The sequence below is a fragment of the Arachis ipaensis genome, chromosome B6 (assembly GCF_059453495.1).
Source record: "Arachis ipaensis isolate K30076 ecotype BB chromosome B6, ASM5945349v1, whole genome shotgun sequence".
NCBI lineage: Eukaryota > Viridiplantae > Streptophyta > Magnoliopsida > Fabales > Fabaceae > Arachis > Arachis ipaensis.
Genome location: NC_142441.1, coordinates 150,971,735 through 150,992,216, shown reverse-complemented (window position 1 = coordinate 150,992,216; position 20,482 = coordinate 150,971,735). Strand labels below are relative to the sequence as shown.

Sequence of the window (20,482 nt, the reverse complement as noted above, 5' to 3'; positions counted from 1 at the left end):
CCTATCTCAGGTTACCTAAGTAACACCACCCATGGATGACTTTTCAAACTTAAATAAAAAATGGAAACAATACAATTTTATAGTTACATTGAATCAAAATTTATGGATTCATACGTTAGCCCAAACCAATAAAGACATACCTCTAACAATCAATCAATTAGGTTGAAGCTATACGTCAGTATATTTCCTCATTTATTCTCTCTTGTCCGTTATCACCTGCCTCATTTTGAAATGACCCTTTGCCATTTCAGTTAAACATCTTATAAATTCTCTTTCATCACTCAAACAAATGAAACAATCAATATCATGCGTAAATGCTTGTCAGAATTAGTTACTAATTCAAATATGCCCGTAAAAGTATACAATCAACCCGCTGTATTATCTATCAATTTATTATTTTATTTTTATTGTTATGCAGCTGGAAATAAATAAACAACTCCGTTTTGTCCCATGTTTAATATGTAAATATATAAATATGTGTTGGCTTAACCACTCAAACGGTCATTATCAAAGGGGTGGGAGATACTTGTTAGTTGTGGGCGAGTGGTTTCTTCTTTCAAACACCAAAATAATAAGAATTTAATTTTATGCACCTAAAATATGTTCTATAATTAATTGTGTATTGATGTATTAGCTAAAATAACTAATTTCAAATTCACTATTTATAAATATTTAAACACATATATCGAAATTAAATTCAAATAATAATTAATAAATAAATAAAATTCGCTTGACAGAATGAAAATTTGAAGTAGTTTAAGCAGAACAGTAGTTAGTACTAATCAGTTACTAAACACTAACCAACCGAGTCTTAAATAAAGGCACCGATAGCGTGATCATACGTGTAACCGTTACCCCAACCGCGTGTTAGTTTGACAGCTGTATCCTAGTAACTGCCTCCAATAACCGCCACGACCGGTCACTTTCCACCGGCCCAACCGGTTATTCTTATCTTTCCGTTTTCCCCAGTAAACGAACTCTTATTAGTTATTAATATTCTCTCTTATAAATATTTATTTGTTCTTCAACGTCTCATATTTTCTTTATAATAAGACTCAAAGAATCACAGAGCTTGGTGCTCTGTTTCGCTTTTGTGTTGGAATTTGATTTTATTCTTATTGCAATGGATCGAGTTAAGGGCCCGTGGAGCCCGGAGGAGGACGAGACGCTGAGGAGGCTGGTGGGAGCCCACGGGCCGAGAAACTGGACTATTATCAGCAAGTCCATTCCAGGCCGATCCGGCAAGTCGTGCCGGTTGCGGTGGTGCAACCAGCTGTCACCGGAGGTGGAGCACCGCGCATTCACGCCGGAGGAGGACGATATCATCGTCAGAGCCCACGCTGAGTTCGGAAACAAGTGGGCCACGATAGCCCGGTTACTTAACGGAAGAACCGATAACGCCGTCAAGAATCACTGGAACTCTACGCTCAAAAGGAAATGCCGCTCTTCTGCTTCTGACGCCGTCACCGTCGCCGTTTACCCCGACGCGCAGCCTCTTAAAAGATCCGCCAGTGTCGGCCCGTGCCACGTTACCACGCCTAGCAGCCCGTCGGGCTCTGAGCTCAGCGATCCGGGGCTTCCCTCTCTGTCAGCTCCGGGTTCGGATCCAAGAACGTTGCTGAGCTTGTCGCTGCCGGGATCATCGGGATCAGGCGCAGGCTCAGATTCGATTAAAGATGGGCTTGGTTCTGGGCTTAGTCCTGATCCTGACCCGGCCCAAATGTTCAGTCCGGAGTTCTTGGCGATGATGCAAGAAATGGTGAGGAAAGAGGTTAGGAATTACATGTCGATGGTTGAAGAGAACGGGGTTCGCATGCAGCAGACGGAAGCGATTCGAAACGGTGTTATGAAACGAATGGGAATTAGAAACGGAATAGAGAGGTAAAAAGACGGTGTTGCCCCTTGGAGCAGGAACAGTTTTCTTTTTCTTTTTCTGTGCTTTCTTTCCGAACGGTTATTAGATTAGTTTTCAACTTTTCATTTTCATTTCCCTTCAGTCCTTCACTCGAGGGCAAAACAAAAAAAAAAGAGTTGGAATAATTTTGGTGGTGTACAGAATGAACATAGAACTGAGTGATGATTCAATTTTAATTGCGCATTTTGCTGAGGAATGATACCGTGGCCAATTATGAATATCATATGATGAATAAATAAATAAAACCGCCATACGTTATTTAAAAATTGAAGAGAAATGATTGTGATGAGCGTGCATAATGAAAATGATGATGATGAAGGGGTGGGTCAGAGATTGGTGTATTGAACTAAAATTGCTGATTCTGGTGGAAAACAAGTTGGTGATGGAGACAGAAAGTTTAAAATTAAAAACAAAAAAAAAAAAAGAAAAGAAACTGTTTTTGTTTGGATTCGGCAAATTGAAGGAAGAAGAAACATAAAAAAAAGTGGGGTCAGAGTTGGAAGGTTTTTGTTTCTTGGCGGTGGGAACTTGTTGGGTAAGTGATTGACAGATTGAGTGATGCCAAGTTGCCAACCCATTTAGGGCATGTGATAAATAAGGAAAAACAATACTCTCTATCTATACTCAATTCTACCTCATTTTTATCAGTTAATTTAGTTTGGATTTTGATTTCCTCAAATTTAAATCACTTCAAATCATACCCAGCTTCATCATTCATCAACTCACTTACGGCATTCAGGTTAAAATCTTTTAAATTAATGCATGTTGCAGTCTAGATAGCTGGATTTAAATTTGATTCAAAACAAAATATTTGCATATATTTAGTTAGATATATCAAGTTACTTAAGCTAGTAAATTCTTTATATTATAATTAAGTTGTTCAGGTTCAAATTTTAAACACTGTAAAAATATTTTTTAATAAAAGAATATTATTTATACACTAAAATTTGTTATTAAAATCAGTCATTATATATTTGTATATAAATATATATATAATTTATTTTATTTTTAATATATATTTTATATTTTAATAAATATTTTACATTGGTGATTATTTTTAGTGGTTGATTTTTTTATATATATTATTCTAGATATTTATTAAAATTTATTTTAGCTTAAAAAATTATTTTCAGAATCAACTTTCGAACCCGCAACAAATTTGGAAAAAATAGAAGACTCAAACTCGCAACCTCTTAATTGAGTATGGAAAATCTATGCCATTTGAGCTATTACTCATTGGCCCATTCTATTCCCCTTATAACAAAAAAGAATCAAACCTGAATAAATTATAATACTACGATGAATGGTAGATTGACACATTTTACATAAATCATAAGTAGTCTCATCAAACCCTATAATTTAATAAATAAATAACAAATTAGTTTTTTTTTTTTTTAAGCAAACACCAAATTAGTTGATTTGAGTATGCTATGCTGGTAACTTGTAAGTTGTAACTGTCAAAGTAAAAACTAAAAACATCCTAGCAGTTAGAAAATCAAGGACTTTATTCGTAAAACTAACAATATTTTTGTTAATGAGTTTTTCTCAATTCTGCCGTTTTGATCATTTTGTAAAAGAATTAACGAGTTTGGGCTTTAAAGTTACTCGATGGGCATGTCAAAAAGTTTTTTTTTTTTTTACAATCATATTAAGTGTATATTAAAATCAATCACTAAAATTAATTATCGTATATAAATATTTATACAAATATAAAATTTTAAAAATTAAAAAAAATTCACTCTCACTTATAGACACGCACTTCTCCCACTACCATATTTATCTACAATGCCCACTACTATTTTCATTGCGATTTTTTGTCACATCTATTATAATCAAACAAAATTTCTTCATCTGATTTTCACTACAAATCAAATACTGTGTACAAATATCTATACAAATACAAAATGAATAAAATCTCAAATTAATTTCCAACTTTTAAAGTGGTTTTGTTTATTACTTATTGATTTTTACAATTTTTGAACTGTGAGACAAATCCAATTAGTTGCTAAACTTGTGAAACGAAACATTTTAGTTAGCTAATATGTCATGTAATTTAAAATATAAAATTTAATTACCAATAATCAAATAATTACATTAGTAAGTCACCAAAAAAATAGTTACATTAATTACATCTCAAATATTAATTATTAAATCAGTTATTTGTATAAAATATATATTAAAAAAATTAAATAATATATATTTATATATAAATATATAATAATTAATTTGATAATTAATTTTTAATATATATTTAATATTTTTTATAATCAAATATTAGTAACTAAATAAATTGCTAAGAAATTTTAAAAGCAAATCCAGAATTTTACTAAAATAAAATATACCGACCATATACAACACTGGCCGTTGGCAATGGCAGTGCATGGAATGATGAGAATGACTTGAGTTTTGGAAGTTTGTGAAAATAAAAGTAATAATAATAAAGAATGGAAAAAAAATGAGAAAAAGAGATTTCAGAACTGGACCTCATATTCAACGAAGAACAGCTGTATTAGGTCAGTACTCAGTAGCACTTAATTGAAAAAAATAGTTAGTTACTTAGTTTAATTTTTTAATTTTTAATTAACTTTTTAGATTGTTCTAAATTTTATCATGCTAAGAGAATAAATTAGGTCACGATAGTAGAAAATATTATATGTATATATTACACAAATATCAATCATCAAATTAAATTATGGAACAAAATTTTAAAATCATTTTAAATAAGTTAAAATTTAAAAGACTAAATTTAATCTTTAAGTATTTACTCAAACAAAACCATCAGTTGAATATCCGCGCAATTAATAATATAATATAATTTTTTTTCTAATACAAGATTCACTAATAATGTAAAAAAATCTTATTATTACAGGAAAGAACAATTCACATACGATTCTAAGAGCATCTAAAGTTTGTAGACCTCAATAACACGTGCTCCAAACCACTTCATGATTTGATTTTTTTTTTTCCATCTAAATTTAATTTTATTATTTTTACGGGTAAATTATAGTTTTTTTCTTAAAATTTATTAAAAATTTTAAAAATAATTTTATTTTATTTTATTTTAATTTTATCATAAAATTTTTTTATTTATATTAAATATATTCTTGAGATTATTTTTTTAAAAAATTTTGGATCAATTCAGTAATAATTTTATAAAAATAACCTTTAACACAAACAAATTATTGTCATACGTTATTATTGAATTAATCTTAATTTTTTTAAAAATTTAGATGTCAGAATATATTTAATACAAATTAAAAATTTGAAAAATAAAATAAAATTAAAAAATATTTAAAAATTTTAACATAATTCAGAGACAAAAAAAAATATAATTTGCTCTATTTTTAAACAAAAAATAATAATAAACAATGATATATGGGACATATCCTAAGGTCAGGTGCATGCGTTATTTCGTCCTTTTGCGAGTACAACTTTTCCACTTCACAACCGTCCTCTTGCGTACACTTCAAACTTCAAACTAATCAATCTTGTACTACATCACATGCCCATTTAATTATAAATAAATATTCTCTTGGTATAGTAATAATTAATAAACTTAATTGATTTTCATCTCATTTTGAGTGATTAGGATCTTGGCAAGTTTTAAAACATATCTCCCCCTCTTCTCTTTTCAAGGAGCATGTCTATTACGTAAGATCAGATCTCTCTTTGTAAATCAATTAGTATAATTACATTTAAAATTTAGACTTAGCTAGCTAAAGATATATTGATTAAGGGAATAATCAATTTTTAATATATTAAAGAAATTAAAATGAATATTTATTTTTACATTTTCTATAAAATAAAATTTACTTAATAAGATCCTAAAATTTTGATAACACAAAATGGTCCCAAAACAATGAAGTGGGTATATATATGGGTAGGCTAGCTTTATTGATGAACATTATTAATCTGGGCATTGGATTCCAACAAGGTACATGAACCTATGCAAAGGGATTAATGTTATAGGGTAGGGTCACAACAACATTATATTGTTATTGTGTCAGTTAGGTTTCATCTTTTCTTAGAATAGCAATTCCCAAGTACACCTTTTGCTACGGACTGCTTCTTTAATCTATTGATTATTTAATTTATTTACTATGCTATATACATACATGTGGCTAAAATTTTTAGATATGGATAATTTTAATGTGAAATACGACAATATTTGTTCATTTTGGTATTTTACAATGCTATGATGGTAGTACAAAACGTCACTAACATTTTGTAAAACAAATATTTTTTTAAATATAAAAAAACAAAACGTCACCAACGTTTTGTAAAAAAATATTTTTTAATTATAAAATGAGAAAACGTCATTGACGTTTTGTAAAAAAAATATTATTTTAATTATATAAAGTGAAAACGTCACTGACGTTTTGTAAACACCCACAATAACGTTTAACACCTAATTTAGATCACTTTTAAAGACTTCACCACTCATAATCCAATATACAAAAATAAAAGTTCACATACATGTATCATGTATGCTTTATTATTAAAGTGATTCCATTCTCAATAACCTTCAATTAATCAATTCTCACATGTTTGTAGAATGAATGGCGAAGGTTCCTTGCTCCTTAAAATATAGCCCTTGCATATCTAGCTAGCTAGTAGATTGAATTTGCACGTGTGTCTGTTCCACTACGAACCACATTAATGATTCGTTTCTCTTCCTAACACTCTCTTGAGCCTTCATTGTGTGTATGTTGAAGAAGCATACAATTCCTCCAAGTTCGTAACAAAACTAATATAAGTTTCTTGATTTCTAATCTATCTGCTACTCTCAATGTTTGGTTTCTTGAGTCAATTTTGAATTTTGTATTGATATATTAGTTCAAATTTCTTCGTTTTAGGTCCACTAGGTGTAAATCCAAGATGTTTGCCGACCTAATTTGTATCCTAATTCTAATATGTAAAATTTCACCTAGATTAAAAATAAAAAATAAAATATGTCTTATAAGGATATGGAGGTCTTTCTTCTAAATGCGTTTTGATGGGTTAGGTTAGGTCTAGTGGTTGTTAGTTGTGTTTAGGGTTAATTGTTGTGTGGTTTTCTACCCTCCATCAAGAACAAAAATGTAAAATATGAAGTGATAAAGTGGTCAATATCTACAATTACATAATGGATCAAACTGGGCCAAACAACGATTACTTGTGGTAACTCTAGTGATTATTACTTATTAGTTGTGTTTTTAGTTGTCTATTAAGATTTGTATATTTTTTATTTATACTATATTTGTCTTGTTTATTACCCTTTCTTGTTTTTGGTAAAGGTTTATTAACATTTTTGTTTTGTTGGTTAAGAGACAAGCCCAATTCCATTTCATATTTCCTAAATAGAAGCCAAGCGCACATCAAGTGGGTACTTTGGGAATCCTGGGCTGAGTTTGTTGGTAGTGTATTTAGTGATGGCCATAAGGTGACCCAATGGGTTGTACTGAAAACTTCAAGTCCACTTTGATTTATATTTCAAAGAGTAATAACAAGTAGAATTTGCAGTTGAAGTTTTGATTGAAGAGTAAATACTCATAGTCGTTCCTGAGATTCACGCAAATACCCATAATAATCTCTAAGATCCCGATTTCCTCATTGTAATCCTCCAGATAGAGCTCCGAGCACTCAAACTGGTCCCTGACCATATTTCAGGTGATGACTCATCACCAGAGTGCTGACGTGGACTTTGATTGCCACGTGGGAGGGGTCCAAAACGTCGTCGTTTTGGGTTTGGCGCCCTTAAAAGCCAAAAACGATGCCGTACACAAACACTTCACTTCACTTATCTCTTCTTCTTCCACCCTCTGACTTCTTCTTCATCTCCCCATGAATGGCGTAGCCATAGGGTTGTATTCGCTGGGTTTAGGAAAATTTGAGAGAAGAAGTAATCCGATCAGAAGTTGTTATCGTTCTTCCCCTCCTTCACCACCATAAGCACGAGATTCTGACTTTGTGATTGGACTCAAGGTAACCTTCTTTTTTTTTTTTTCAATACAGTGTTGGTTGATGATATGCAAGTTGTTAGTATAGTTGAGGTTCTGGAGTTTTGGTCTCATTGTAGTGTCTAGGGTTTGAAGGCTGGCTGGGGTTTGTAGGATTGCTCTATTTAACCTGAATGAAACACGGATGAAACAGGGAGTTGTATGCAGGATTGGAAAAATATGTTTTCTTGTGGTGATTAATTTTTTTTAATGCATTAGTAGGCTTTCTTTACATTTTGTCTTAATACACGTTCCCTTGTATTTTCTTTTTGTATTTTCTGTAGGTAGCACCTTATGAACGTCCTGTACTAAGCAAGACTTACCTTTTTCCTGAGTGTAAGTTGTGATATTCTCTCTCCCTCTATGCTATAATTATCTTGATGTGACAATTGAATTTTGCAGCCCCTGCTAGACTTCCTGGTTTCCATGTTTGTGTTGGAAGTGGAAGAGAAAGATTGCTTCCTGAGTGGTATAATGAAAAAGGTGATTATTACGTTTGGTTCATCACAATTATTGGATAGTTTCAAGGACAGCTAGGCTCTCATGCTAAGTGAAAACAAGAGTAAATTAGAAAAATGATCCCTAACAATGATTTTCCAAATGCAAATTTAAATGTTTGATTGCAGGTATAGAGTTGATTCTTAGCACATAAATGGTGAAAGTAGACCTTGCTGCAAAATCTCTATTTTATTTCATGCCATACTGTTTTATTTCTTTATATGTTTTTAAAGAAGTGCATTATAATCTGATGTAAAGTTGCATAATTAACAATGCAAAAATACTTTACATATAATTGATCCTCAAAAACTATGTTGGGTACTCAAACCAAGTTAATTGAAGATTTATATGCATATAACAGTCCTAAAACTATCATTGCATGATTTGAAAAGGTTTCAACCTTGCTTTTTCAGGTGAAAGATTGGGGGTGTGGCTTGTTCTCTTTCTAACTGTTTATTTATCAGTAGGAATTGCAACTGCATTGATCCTTATAAGAGGAAAAACTATGAAACTCTTCTTCCAAATAGTTTGTGGTCCAATGTGTACCTCAAATCCTTTAGGTTGGCTTCTAAATTTTTTGAAAGGCATTAGTGCTGCTCGTATAAAAGAAATGCAACAAAATCTTTCCAAGGTTTGTATTCTGGGTTATGTACAGTCTTTTGCTGCTGAAACCTTGCAAAAACTTTCTACTGTTTTCCAATGCCAATGGCAAGTTTAAGCATAATTTATGCCCCGTGCAATATAACCACTAATCACCCTGCATATTTGTTATTTTTCTAAAATTGATATTTAGTTCAATGTCTTGCTTTCCTATTTGGCATTAATTGCTTTTATTTTATTTTTCAGTACTCAATGCATTTCCTGTATCCTTGTCCAGCTCAACCATTGGGTCCTGAAGACTTGGTATGGAGAATGGTTTGTTACTTTCTGTTTTGATATTTTTCGATATGCTTGACCCTCAGTATTCCTAGATTGCTTCTTTTAGGAACTGAATGGCATTGTTCTCCTTTAACTATGGCATTGTTCTGTTTATGATGATGCTACAGATGGCTGGGAAGGTGGTGAAGCTTCATTCCCGAAGATCACAACGTGTAGTTCAAGGGTATGAAAAAGAAGAAGAAGAGATGAAGTCGAAGAGGAGATGAATTATATGAAAATTTGGGGATTTAGGGTTACATATAATACGAAGGACCAACATGGGTACAAATTGAAAATTAGCCAGCTCAGCTAGCCGTTGGACCCTCCAGCGTGGCAATCCGAGGCCACGTCAGCGCTCCGGTGATGACTCATCACCTGAAATATGGCTAGGGACCACTTTGAGTGCTCGGAGCTCTATCTGGAGGACTACAATGGGGAAATCGGGATCTTAGGGATTATTATGGGTATTTGCGTGAATCTCAAGGACGACTATGGGTATTTACTCTTTGATTGAATAACAAAATATGGTATCTTTTAATACGTGGTATCCGAGTTCAAACCTTAAAAATAACTAAATAGTGGATAAAACTCTTAAAGTGTATGAATGTGAAGTGTGCGTGAGTTTATGATCATTTTGTCAAGCTCGTGAATTAACTCGTAAACTTATATAAATTTAGGAAGTGGAATCGAATTAACTCATACACAAATTCGTTTATGAGTAAACTTGACTAGATTCACATAAACTCGATCAAAATCGCGAGTTTAAGCTCGAGTTAGCGAATTTAATGATGGTGCCTGTGAGTTTTGGCCCACAACAGTGTTGTTTTGGCCGAAAATAAAAAAAAATGTAACCCTAATGGCTTGGGCTCGTCACTCACTCTCACTCTCTCACTCTTTTCCTCTTCATTGTTGTGACATCTCACCTCTATCATGTCTGTCGTCCGCCGTTCGCCATCAATCAATCACCTGTGCGCATGTCGCTCCCTACTCTCTGTTCTGCTTTTCCTCCTCGCATTCTTTATTGAATTTGTTCTGTTCGATTTCACTTCAAGTGGAGCATATGCCGTCTTCTGTGCTGCCGTTGTTTGTTGCGTTGCCGGTTGCTAGCGTTTCTCAATTCTTCTGTCGTCCGCTGCGTTTTCATCTTCTGTTCACGCATTGCCGCCGCTGTCTGACTGCACAATAGTGACAACACAACTACCTGGGACTTCTTCTCCATTCAGGTATGTTTTAAAAAATTCACAACTTAATTACTTCAATTTCTTACTTGATCTGTTTTATGTAATAATTATTACTTGTTACTGAACTCTGCAATAGTTGTTAATTCATTGTTAAACTTAAGTTAATTCTGTGATAGTTGATAGTTGTTACTGCATTTTTTATTTGTTAGTTGTTACTTAATTCATTGTTAAACTTAAGTTGGTTCTGTGATAGTTGCTAGTTGTTATTGTATTTTTTATTTAGGAATAATTCTGAATTTAATTATCCTAAAAGAAATAATATTTTTGATAAAGATGGTGAAGATGATGATGTTGATACTATAGAAGATGAAGATATTAGAGGATTTCAGTTTTGAATTTTTAGTTTATTAGAGTATATAGTTATTGTTTTTTTTTTTTCTGCTGTGTTTTATATTAAACTAAATGCTTTATCGTGAGGGATTTAAATGTATATTCTAAAGTATTTGTTGTAATTATTGTATTAATTAATGTACTATTTTAATTTATTATGTGTTATGAATTAAAAATGGTTAAATTTAAATGTCTATATTTAAATAAGTATAAATATTACATATGATATATATTTTTTATAAAAAATTTATAATATAAATTTATACGAGTTTACAAATTGAGTCTACAAATTAAGTAATTAACTCTACAAATTTACTTAAATTTATGAGTTTGACAATCTTATTTGTGATGTTGTAGAATTTGGTTAAATTGCCTCTCAAGTTTCAAAATGTGTCTAGGTAAAGGATAGAGACAATATAATCATGATATTAAAATAGATCATGTTATGCAGAAAATATTAAAAACGAAAACACAAATCTAAACATATTCGCCACCAAACAAATCTAAACATATTCACTTATTTGTTGGTTAGCGAAAAAGACTATCATCTCATCCAAATGCACCATAAATCATATTAATTGTTGCTCAAATTGGCGTGTATAAATACCTATTATTTGATAAATTTAAATATTTGATTGGATTGTTTGATGCTTGAAACAATGTATAATTATATTGCAAATGTGCCATGCATTTGTTCGTTAATTAATATTTCATTTGGTGCGTTTCCTGTTAATTAGGAGCACTATCATTTTATTTATCAACTTATTTGCGTTACACACACACGTATATATATCAGATATTTCTTTTATATATATATATATTTTAGTTAGTTGACTTTAAATAGTTATCAACAATATAATCAGGAGTATCTTTAGGATACCAGAAATTCTACTTGTACTTAAATGTGATATTATGTTAGGTACCTTGCCACTTCATTGTCTCATCATATATTATTGGATAATTAATGAGTGAAATCTTTATTTAGTTTCTTATATATGTCGTCACGCACAATCCTATCTCTGTCTTTTTTTATAATACTAAGTTTTGTTCTGAAAACAAGTCATAAATATAGAAATCTGGGGATAAATATAAAATGAGTGTCTCAAAATCCAAGTTTTAATTTGTATATTATTTCTAAATTTATTATGATAAAAACATCACAAAATTTTCATCATTCTATTAATACAAATTATCATAAAATCATTCATTCTAAAAATTTAATCTGATAAAGAAAAACACTTGAATATTATATTTCTAAGACATCTTCTCAAATAGAAATTTGTTTTCGGTTTGTTTAAATTTGTTATATAAGTTTTTTTTTTTTTTTTTTTATAGTTTCCATCATACTTTTTTTTCTGTCAAATAAAAATTAAACTAAACCTTTCAATCATACAAATTTTGATACTATATCATAAAATCACATCTCTTAAAAATTTAAATTGATAAATGGTACATAAATAATTCTAATCTCAAATACATTGTTGACTATATTTAAAAAAATAAAAAAAAATTCCATCTAAACTTTATTTTCTTGATTCCTACGTTAGTCTCTTAAACAAGTTTGTTAGCAAAGTTAAATCCCTTAAGAATCAACTAGAATTTAATAATTCCATATATATATACCAACACAAGGGTAGTTTGTTTATCTGATAAGAAGATAAAAGTAGTGTATGTTATGATGATCTTGTTCTTCAACATACACCACTATTATTATTATTGTTCTTTATCATCATCAAACCTTGTTTTGATGATTACCACCATTTTCTTCTTCTTTTGGCTGATCTCATTATCATGCCATGTGGAAGGATCATCAAGGTTTCTTCTACCACATCATCAGCGATTCAAGATTGTTCGAGCTTTCTCTGGTCCTAGTCACGGTGGAATTGGTCACAAATTATTTCTTCCTTAATAATTAGGCATATTATTGTTGTTATTATCATTATTACTATTAATTATTTTACATCCAAATAATATGTGGTTTATGTAATGATATTACACTCTTAGAGAATTGCTTGTATATATGTTTATATATGAAACGCTTTTAATGCGTTACAAGTTATATATGATGAATTGTATATATGATTTTCTTGTTTTATTGTGTGAGATTATTGTTTTTTTTAGAATTTGGTGCAGAAGATCTCAAGCACTGTTTCTACTTCTTAGCAAGAACCTAAGAGAGAATTACTCAATTAAAATTGAGCTAAACTGTTTAATTAGCCATCATCCCTTAGCTTTTATGTTTGGTGAAAAATATCTACATTATTATCCATTCTCTTATTTTTTCAATATTACAAGAAAAGTTGATTTTAGTAGCCATAATTATTGCTGGTATTTTTCTTATTTAATATTTTTACTTGTATTTTTTGTGCACATAGGAGGTAAATCTCTTGTGCATTTCACTAGAGAAAGAAAAAAAGAGAAAAGGTTAAGCAAAAAATAAATGTCTAATCGCCAAAATTAAATTATATTAAGCTAAGTCAGAAGATAAAGGTGATTTATTTCCATTTGCATGCATGTTAATTTCTTCACTCTTTCTTCAACTTTCTGCGATACCATTTTTGGTTAAATGAAGAAAGAAGTCTTTGATCTCTACTGCTGTAAATTAATGGTTCACAAAGTTTCTTGGAGTCAAAGCACATTATTAACGGTTCGGATTTGGGTTTACCACTAAACAACTTTCTCTTTGCTATTCAAATGTCTTCGGTCAAGCAAAAAGAACCAGTTTTAAAATCCCTAATTTTGGAGTTAATTGAAGAAAGTGAAATAACAAGTTTGGGGAAGCACATAGCTCGAGGAGTTGACTTGGAAGAAAGTAAATCAGCAACATGAAAAGAGATACAAAAAGAAAAATTTTCATCTTTTTGAAGACAAAGAGAAAGAACCAGAGTCTGAGTTTCAAAGAGAGCTTCCTGAGAAAGTTCAACATTTTAGACAGTGTGTTCTAGAGAAAGAAGCATTCCGCCAAGATGAAGAATCCGATTAGTGATAGCTCAATCCGATTCATCTTATAACAACAGAGGTTGTTGAAGCATTAATCTCCTTCATGTTTTATAGATTGTAATTTCAATTTTAATGTATATTTTTCTGTAATTTCTTGAGTGGAAAAATGTTGAAACAGAGAGAGTTTAAGAAAAAGCCAAAAAGTGACAAAAGGCTGGGTGATACACTTGAGTGAAATGCCTAGAGTGATTTCAGATTTCTTTAGATTGTTTCATATGTCTTATATCTTGTATCTGTGAGATATCCCTTTCTAAGTTAGGTTAGCACTTGGAGTGGAGAGTTAGGTATTAGCATAACTAAGTCAAGTTATGATAAAACTTGAGAGGGAAAGGATTGTGTCAATTCTGTGAAATTGGTGTATGTAATACTTCAACTATAGTGAAAATTCCACAACTGTTGTGGTGGGGATTAGATATAGGTTGCATTGCACAAGACAATTGAACTAGGATATATGCTGATGTCATTCTTCTTCTCTTTCTCTGAATTATGTTTTCTGATATTTATGAGACAAGACTAAATTGTCTCATAAAGTTTTCGCTGCATAGTTCAAACAGATTCTAAGTCAAAGTCAGAAATTAAAAGCTTATTTCATTAAAGTAAAAAAATGTCATAGATTCAACTCTTTTTTTCTAAACTTTTTACAACCTTCAATATATATATTTATATTGGATCATATGAGGAGTACAAATAAAGATCTTAAAGTTAAAGAATTTAATGTTAAATCTTATTTCTTTTCACTCACAAATGGTGTACCTTTGTAATACGACTTAATGAGTATATATGTGGTTTTTCGGAAATATATTCTCTCCAGTGGAAAAAAATAAAAAACACTTAAAAAAATAAAGTGTGATCTTTCACTTTTAATTCTCTAAATGGGACTAAAATTAAATAAAAAAAAATAATAAAAAATTAGATTAAACACTGCATCAAATTTTTTTTTTCTATATCCACTCCCGTGGTTTCTCTGTTTTAAAACTTAAACGTTAATCAATTCTTGGAATGATGCACGAGAATGTTACATATTTAATATTACACGACATTCACGAGATTACATGGACTTTAATTTTTTTTTTAATCAAATCATGGTTCACAAGGAACAACAATAATTTGGTAATTGGTATAATGAATCAAAAGGGATTATTAAAGTCAGTGGTTGCTCCGTGTAAGATATAAATCCCTATAATCACCTTATTTCCTTTAATTTCTCTTCCCAATATCTCTTGTTCAAACTATAGCGTAGGGTTATGGACACAGGCACTATGAAGCAATTAACATTTAATAATTAATAGGTCTTTAGTTAGTAATTACAACTTCTTTTTCTTTGGGTGATGTGTATTACTATCGTGTGTATGTAGCTCCAAATTAAATGATTAGTCCTACAAAGTCCGAGAATTGTGTAGTTTATGATGTGGATGGTGGTTAGCTTTTATATTTTAGCTTGTACCGACTGTAGGAATTTTAGGAGCAAATTCAAATAACATAACCTTTTAAAATAATATAATGATAATAAAAAAATAGAAATTCTTAGAGGACCAACAATTTTTAGAATGATTGGCTATTATTTAATTAGTATAAATATAATACTAAATTATTTTTAATAAATAAATTTTATTAATTAATTTATATATATAATTTTTGAAAAATATGAATATAAATTATATTAATTTATGTGTATAAAATTCTAATAAATATAAATATAAATTATATGCTTCTTATGTGTAAAATATCTGTAAATATGAATATAAATTAATGTTAATCAAATACTAACAAAAAATAATAATATTTATTAGTCATATAACATTGTCCTAAAAAAATTACTATTTCTACTCCCATTAAATTGATATTGTCCAAAATAATGAACAATATATATCATTTGTTATTAACTTATTATATAAGTTTGTAGAATTTTTTATAGGCAATTATATGAATAGAAGAGTCAAAATTTATTCATTAAATATATCTTAATATTAAAACTAAATAAACTTCTCAATCAAAATAAATTATAAATGTATCATTTTATATATCTTAAAAATGATATTTTACACAATTTTTCTTGATGTGTTTTGAGAACTTGCAAAAGAAATAACTAAATTTTTTATTACATTTATTTTTGTTGGAATGTACTTTGTATAATTTTTCATCCGTATTACTTTTTTAATTCATATATATACTTAAAAGATACTTGTTAAGTAAGTATTTTTAATGCCAATGAATAATAGCTCAAATGGTATAGTCTCTCCATACTCAATTAAGAGGTTGCGGATTTGAGTCTCATATCTTTAGTTAAAAAAAAAATACTTTTAATTTTTTGTTTTGCTTTGACCTTTTTTTTTATTGCACACGATAAGGATTTTTATCGATTGTAATTTGATAACTGATGTTGAATTAACTTAATTTTGTTAAAAGAAAAATAAAAACTAAATGTATAAGTATACCATTAGACAACTATAGCTTTAGTGTATTTAATTTTAATTAGAACAAGTCAAGACATTTATAGATTATATTGACTTATAATTTTAAATATGTATCATTGAAATCAAGTTTGATAAATATCACAGTTGTTTCAACCTTATCGTTTTTAACAAAAATACTTTTGTCTTTCATAAGAAAATTCATTTACAACAGTAATTCTTATTCACACATAGTATTTATGAGTCTTTTGAAATTTTATACCTTGTAATCACATATTTCTTCTTTATTGCTATTGTTGCAGTATTATTATTTTTTTATTATTAAAAGAGTAAAACAAGAAAAATTATGAAAAGATAAAACAAGAAAGAGAAGACGAAAAAAAAAAAAAAAATTAAATGATGATGAAAAAGAATAAAAAAAGAGGAAAAAAAATTTTGAATTATGTAAAATTTATTATAAAAAAATACTAATAAATAAATTTTGAGCTATGACACAAGAAGTTTCTTATTAATTTTGATAGAGAAAATTTTTAACTGTGATACAGATTATTATTAAGAAAGTGAAACAAAAAAAATTATGAAAATGTAAAATAAGAAGAATGAGAAGATGAAAAATTTTGAATTGTGCACAATTTATTAAAAAAAAAATAGTACCAACTTTTTAATTGACGTAGAAAAAATTTTAATTTTTACACAAAAATTTTTTAATCGTGACACAGAAAAAAATTATGGTCTTCTAAAATTTTTTTGTGTCATTTATTAAAATTTTTTATGTTATTTATAATTAAATGATAGATGTACTATTTCCAATTAAATAATGTACTAGAATTAAGAATTGATTTCACAAATACTTGAGTTATAGATTTAAAAATTTTAGTCAAAAAGAGGATAAGTGAAAAAATTTATAAAAAATGCAGCGAAATTAAATAGAATAAGTACAAAAATTTAAAAGAAAATGAAACGGTAGCATTTGTGTGTAACAAGAAGATGATAATGATAACAATATTGATAATTACGATGATAATAATAAAAGAGGAAAAAAAACTCAAATAAAAAAATGAAAAGAGAAAAAAAAAAGTGTATATATACTAGGGGTATTTATGTGCGGTTTGGATTGGTTTTGAGTCAAAAATTTATCCGATTCAAACACTAATTTTACTTGTGGTGTAATTGTTAAGGGTTTCCTTACTAACTCCAGAATATCAAGAGGTACAGTAGCAGATAATTAGCAATTAGAGTAATAGGAGGTGAGAGGTAGAAGATAGGATAGAGAAAGGTTGGGGTATCAAGATGATACTCTCAAGGAAATATTATTTAGAAAAGAAGGAAGAAAGAAGAAGTAATGACAGAAAATTCACTTGGCATTCGAGAGGCCAAACTCTCCACTAAATGGTCACTCCACTTATTCCCTACCTAAAAGCTTTTCAGCTTCCTTATTTATAATATCCATATCCTAACTACTTCCCTAAACATGTGGAGTAACAATATTTTGAAATTTCAATCAGTCACGTGTTTTCCCCTCCTTCTATAAGTAAATTTAAAAGGAGTTAAATTCTGATTTGATCTCTCCTGGTTTGTTACAATACCCTCCCCATGAAGAGCCACCTTGTCCTCAAGGTGGAAAGATGGAAAGGCCAACTGCAGTTTGTCGGCCCGCTCCCATGTACTTTCAAATTCGGGAAGATGCTGCCACTTGATTAGCACTTCCAGGTGTCCTTGGTTGCTCATACGACTGTCCAGAACTTGTTCAGGTTCCACGAGTAGTTCTCCTTCCTCAGTGAGAGACTCAGGCAGGCTTTGGGGTTCCACTGAAGATCCCAAACTCTTCTTAAGTAGTGAAACATGAAAAATAGGATGTATCTTTGCAGAGGCTGGTAACCGAAGTTTATAAGCCGCTGCACCAATTTTTTCTAGTACTTCATATGGACCATAAAATCTGGCGCCGAGCTTCTGATTTGGTCTGGTGGCAAGAGACCGCATCCTGTATGGGTGGATCTTTAAAAACACGAAGTCTCCTACTTCAAAAGTGACATCTCTCCTCTTCTTATCAGCAGCTTGCTTCATGCGATTCTGGGCTCTATTCAACTGAAATTGTAACTCATCGAGCATCTGATTGCGGTCTTCCATTAGTAGTCTAACTTCCTCTACAGTAGATTCCAACCCCCCTCTTAACAATGGAGGCGGCTCCCTCCCGTATAAAGCCCGAAAAGGGGTCATGCGAATGGACCCGTGATAAGTAGTATTATACCAGAATTCGGCCCAAGGCAGCCAAGTGGACCACTGTTTTGGCTTAGAGCCTGTGAGGCAGCGGAGATAGGTCTCTAAGCATTTGTTAACAGCCTCCGTTTGGCCATCGGTCTGTGGATGATATGCAGAGGACATCTTCAAGGAGGTTCCAGCCTGTTTGAATACTTCGGACCAAAAGGCACTCATGAAGATTTTGTCGCGGTCGGAGACAATGGAGGATGGAAACCCATGGAGGCGAACAACCTCCTTAATGAACAAGAGAGCAATGTCTTTTGCTGAGAAGGGATGTGCAAGCGGGTAGAAGTGAGCATATTTGGAGAGTCGATCAACTACTACCAAAATTGTGTCCATCCCTTTGGACCGTGGTAACCCTCCGATGAAGTCCATAGAAATGTCAGCCCAGACGTTTGTGGGTATGGGAAGAGGTTGAAGTAGGCCTGCCGGTTGAAGGGTGGAATACTTTAAAAAAAATCTGATCCGATTTGATCCGATCTAATTTCAAGCGGTTTGGATTGGATTGAATTTGCGATTTATAAATTAAAAAAATTAAATACATATAACAAGTCGCAACATCAAATTTTAAATAATCAACAATGACATAACAAGTCTCAATAATATCTTAAAAAGCCAACGAGAACATAACGATAAAAATAAAATTATAGGTTAGTTAAAATAAATAAATAAATAACATTTTGAACATAAAATATTTATTAAATAATAATAATACATGAATAATATAAAAATTTATAAAAAATTGAACATGTTATAAATATAATTGTAAATATAATAATAAAATAATAATATTATAGCACATTGTGCGATTTGGATTGGATTTGATCAGTTATGAAAAGTAGATCCGAAATCCGATCCGATCCAGCGGTTTGTAAAAAATAGAATCTAATCAAATCCGAATTAGTGTGGTTTTAATCGATTTTTGGTTTGAATTGAATTAAATGAGCAATTTAATTTGGATCGGTTTGGATTTGAACACCCCTAATATATACAAATTTAGTTGAACTTGCTTACAACGCATGCCTGTAATTTGTTAGCTTAGGCATTTTCTGAGATTGGTAATTTGATCCAAGTCCAAGGTTTTTTTTTGTGGACATAAGTCCAAGGTACTTTAAATTTTTTTTTGTACACAAGGTACTTTAAATTTTATTAATCATATAGTTATTTATTTTGTGTGTGAAGATCTTCAATGGTTTTGGTTTAGGGTGAGGCCCCTAACAAGTGGGCCAATTTTGAGCCTATCCATTAGAATATAGTCCAGCCCAACATCCCTTGAAAAAATTGATGATATATTTTGAGTTTTCTGATTCTTGTTTGTATCTGTTTGGAGTTTGGCACCTTGTTATTTTTCCAAGAGGAAGAGAGATTGATTAAAGCAAAAAAGAAAGATAAGGTATGGATGGATGTTACTTTGTAGCAATCACAAATTAAATCATTTGTCACATTTTTGGAGAATATTGTCAAACTGCTACGTTCTTCAGTTAGATTGACATAAAGAATCTCTTTTCTACTTCATAATCAATCCCTGACACAACAACACAACATACACAAAACCCACCTTTTGCACTTCCTTTTCTTTCTTTTTTATTTCTTTTCTACTAGCTAGCTACCACATTCAATATTATATATATTTGCTACTTCAATTATATTTTCATGTTCAAGCTTCAATCTTACATAAATAGATTCATTCATGCATTATTATCATACCATTTAGGGATGATCTCAATTGATTGATATTCTAATTTCTAACTAAGATTCTTCTTTTGAGCTTTATAAATGAAAATCACATTTATAGTGGATCAATGATAAAAGCTTAATTTGTGAGATTTTTTTAGGGTTTAAGGATTTATGTGCCAAATTTTATTATCGTTTTTTAGAATGAGTTAAACATACTCACAAAGGGTCCAGTTTGGGTAAAAAAAATTAAATAAG

The 20,482-nt window shown here is 30.4% G+C and overlaps 1 protein-coding gene across 1 annotated transcript; it reads left to right on the top strand.

The window, feature by feature from the left end:
• The first annotated feature begins 963 nt into the window (after window positions 1-963).
• Window positions 964-2,181, top strand: LOC107605626 (transcription factor MYB44). Its single transcript, XM_016307567.3, has one exon. It carries the CDS (start codon window positions 1,124-1,126, stop codon window positions 1,883-1,885), a length of 762 nt encoding a protein of 253 aa, XP_016163053.1. The 5' UTR covers window positions 964-1,123; the 3' UTR covers window positions 1,886-2,181.
• Window positions 2,182-20,482: the final 18,301 nt, after the last annotated feature.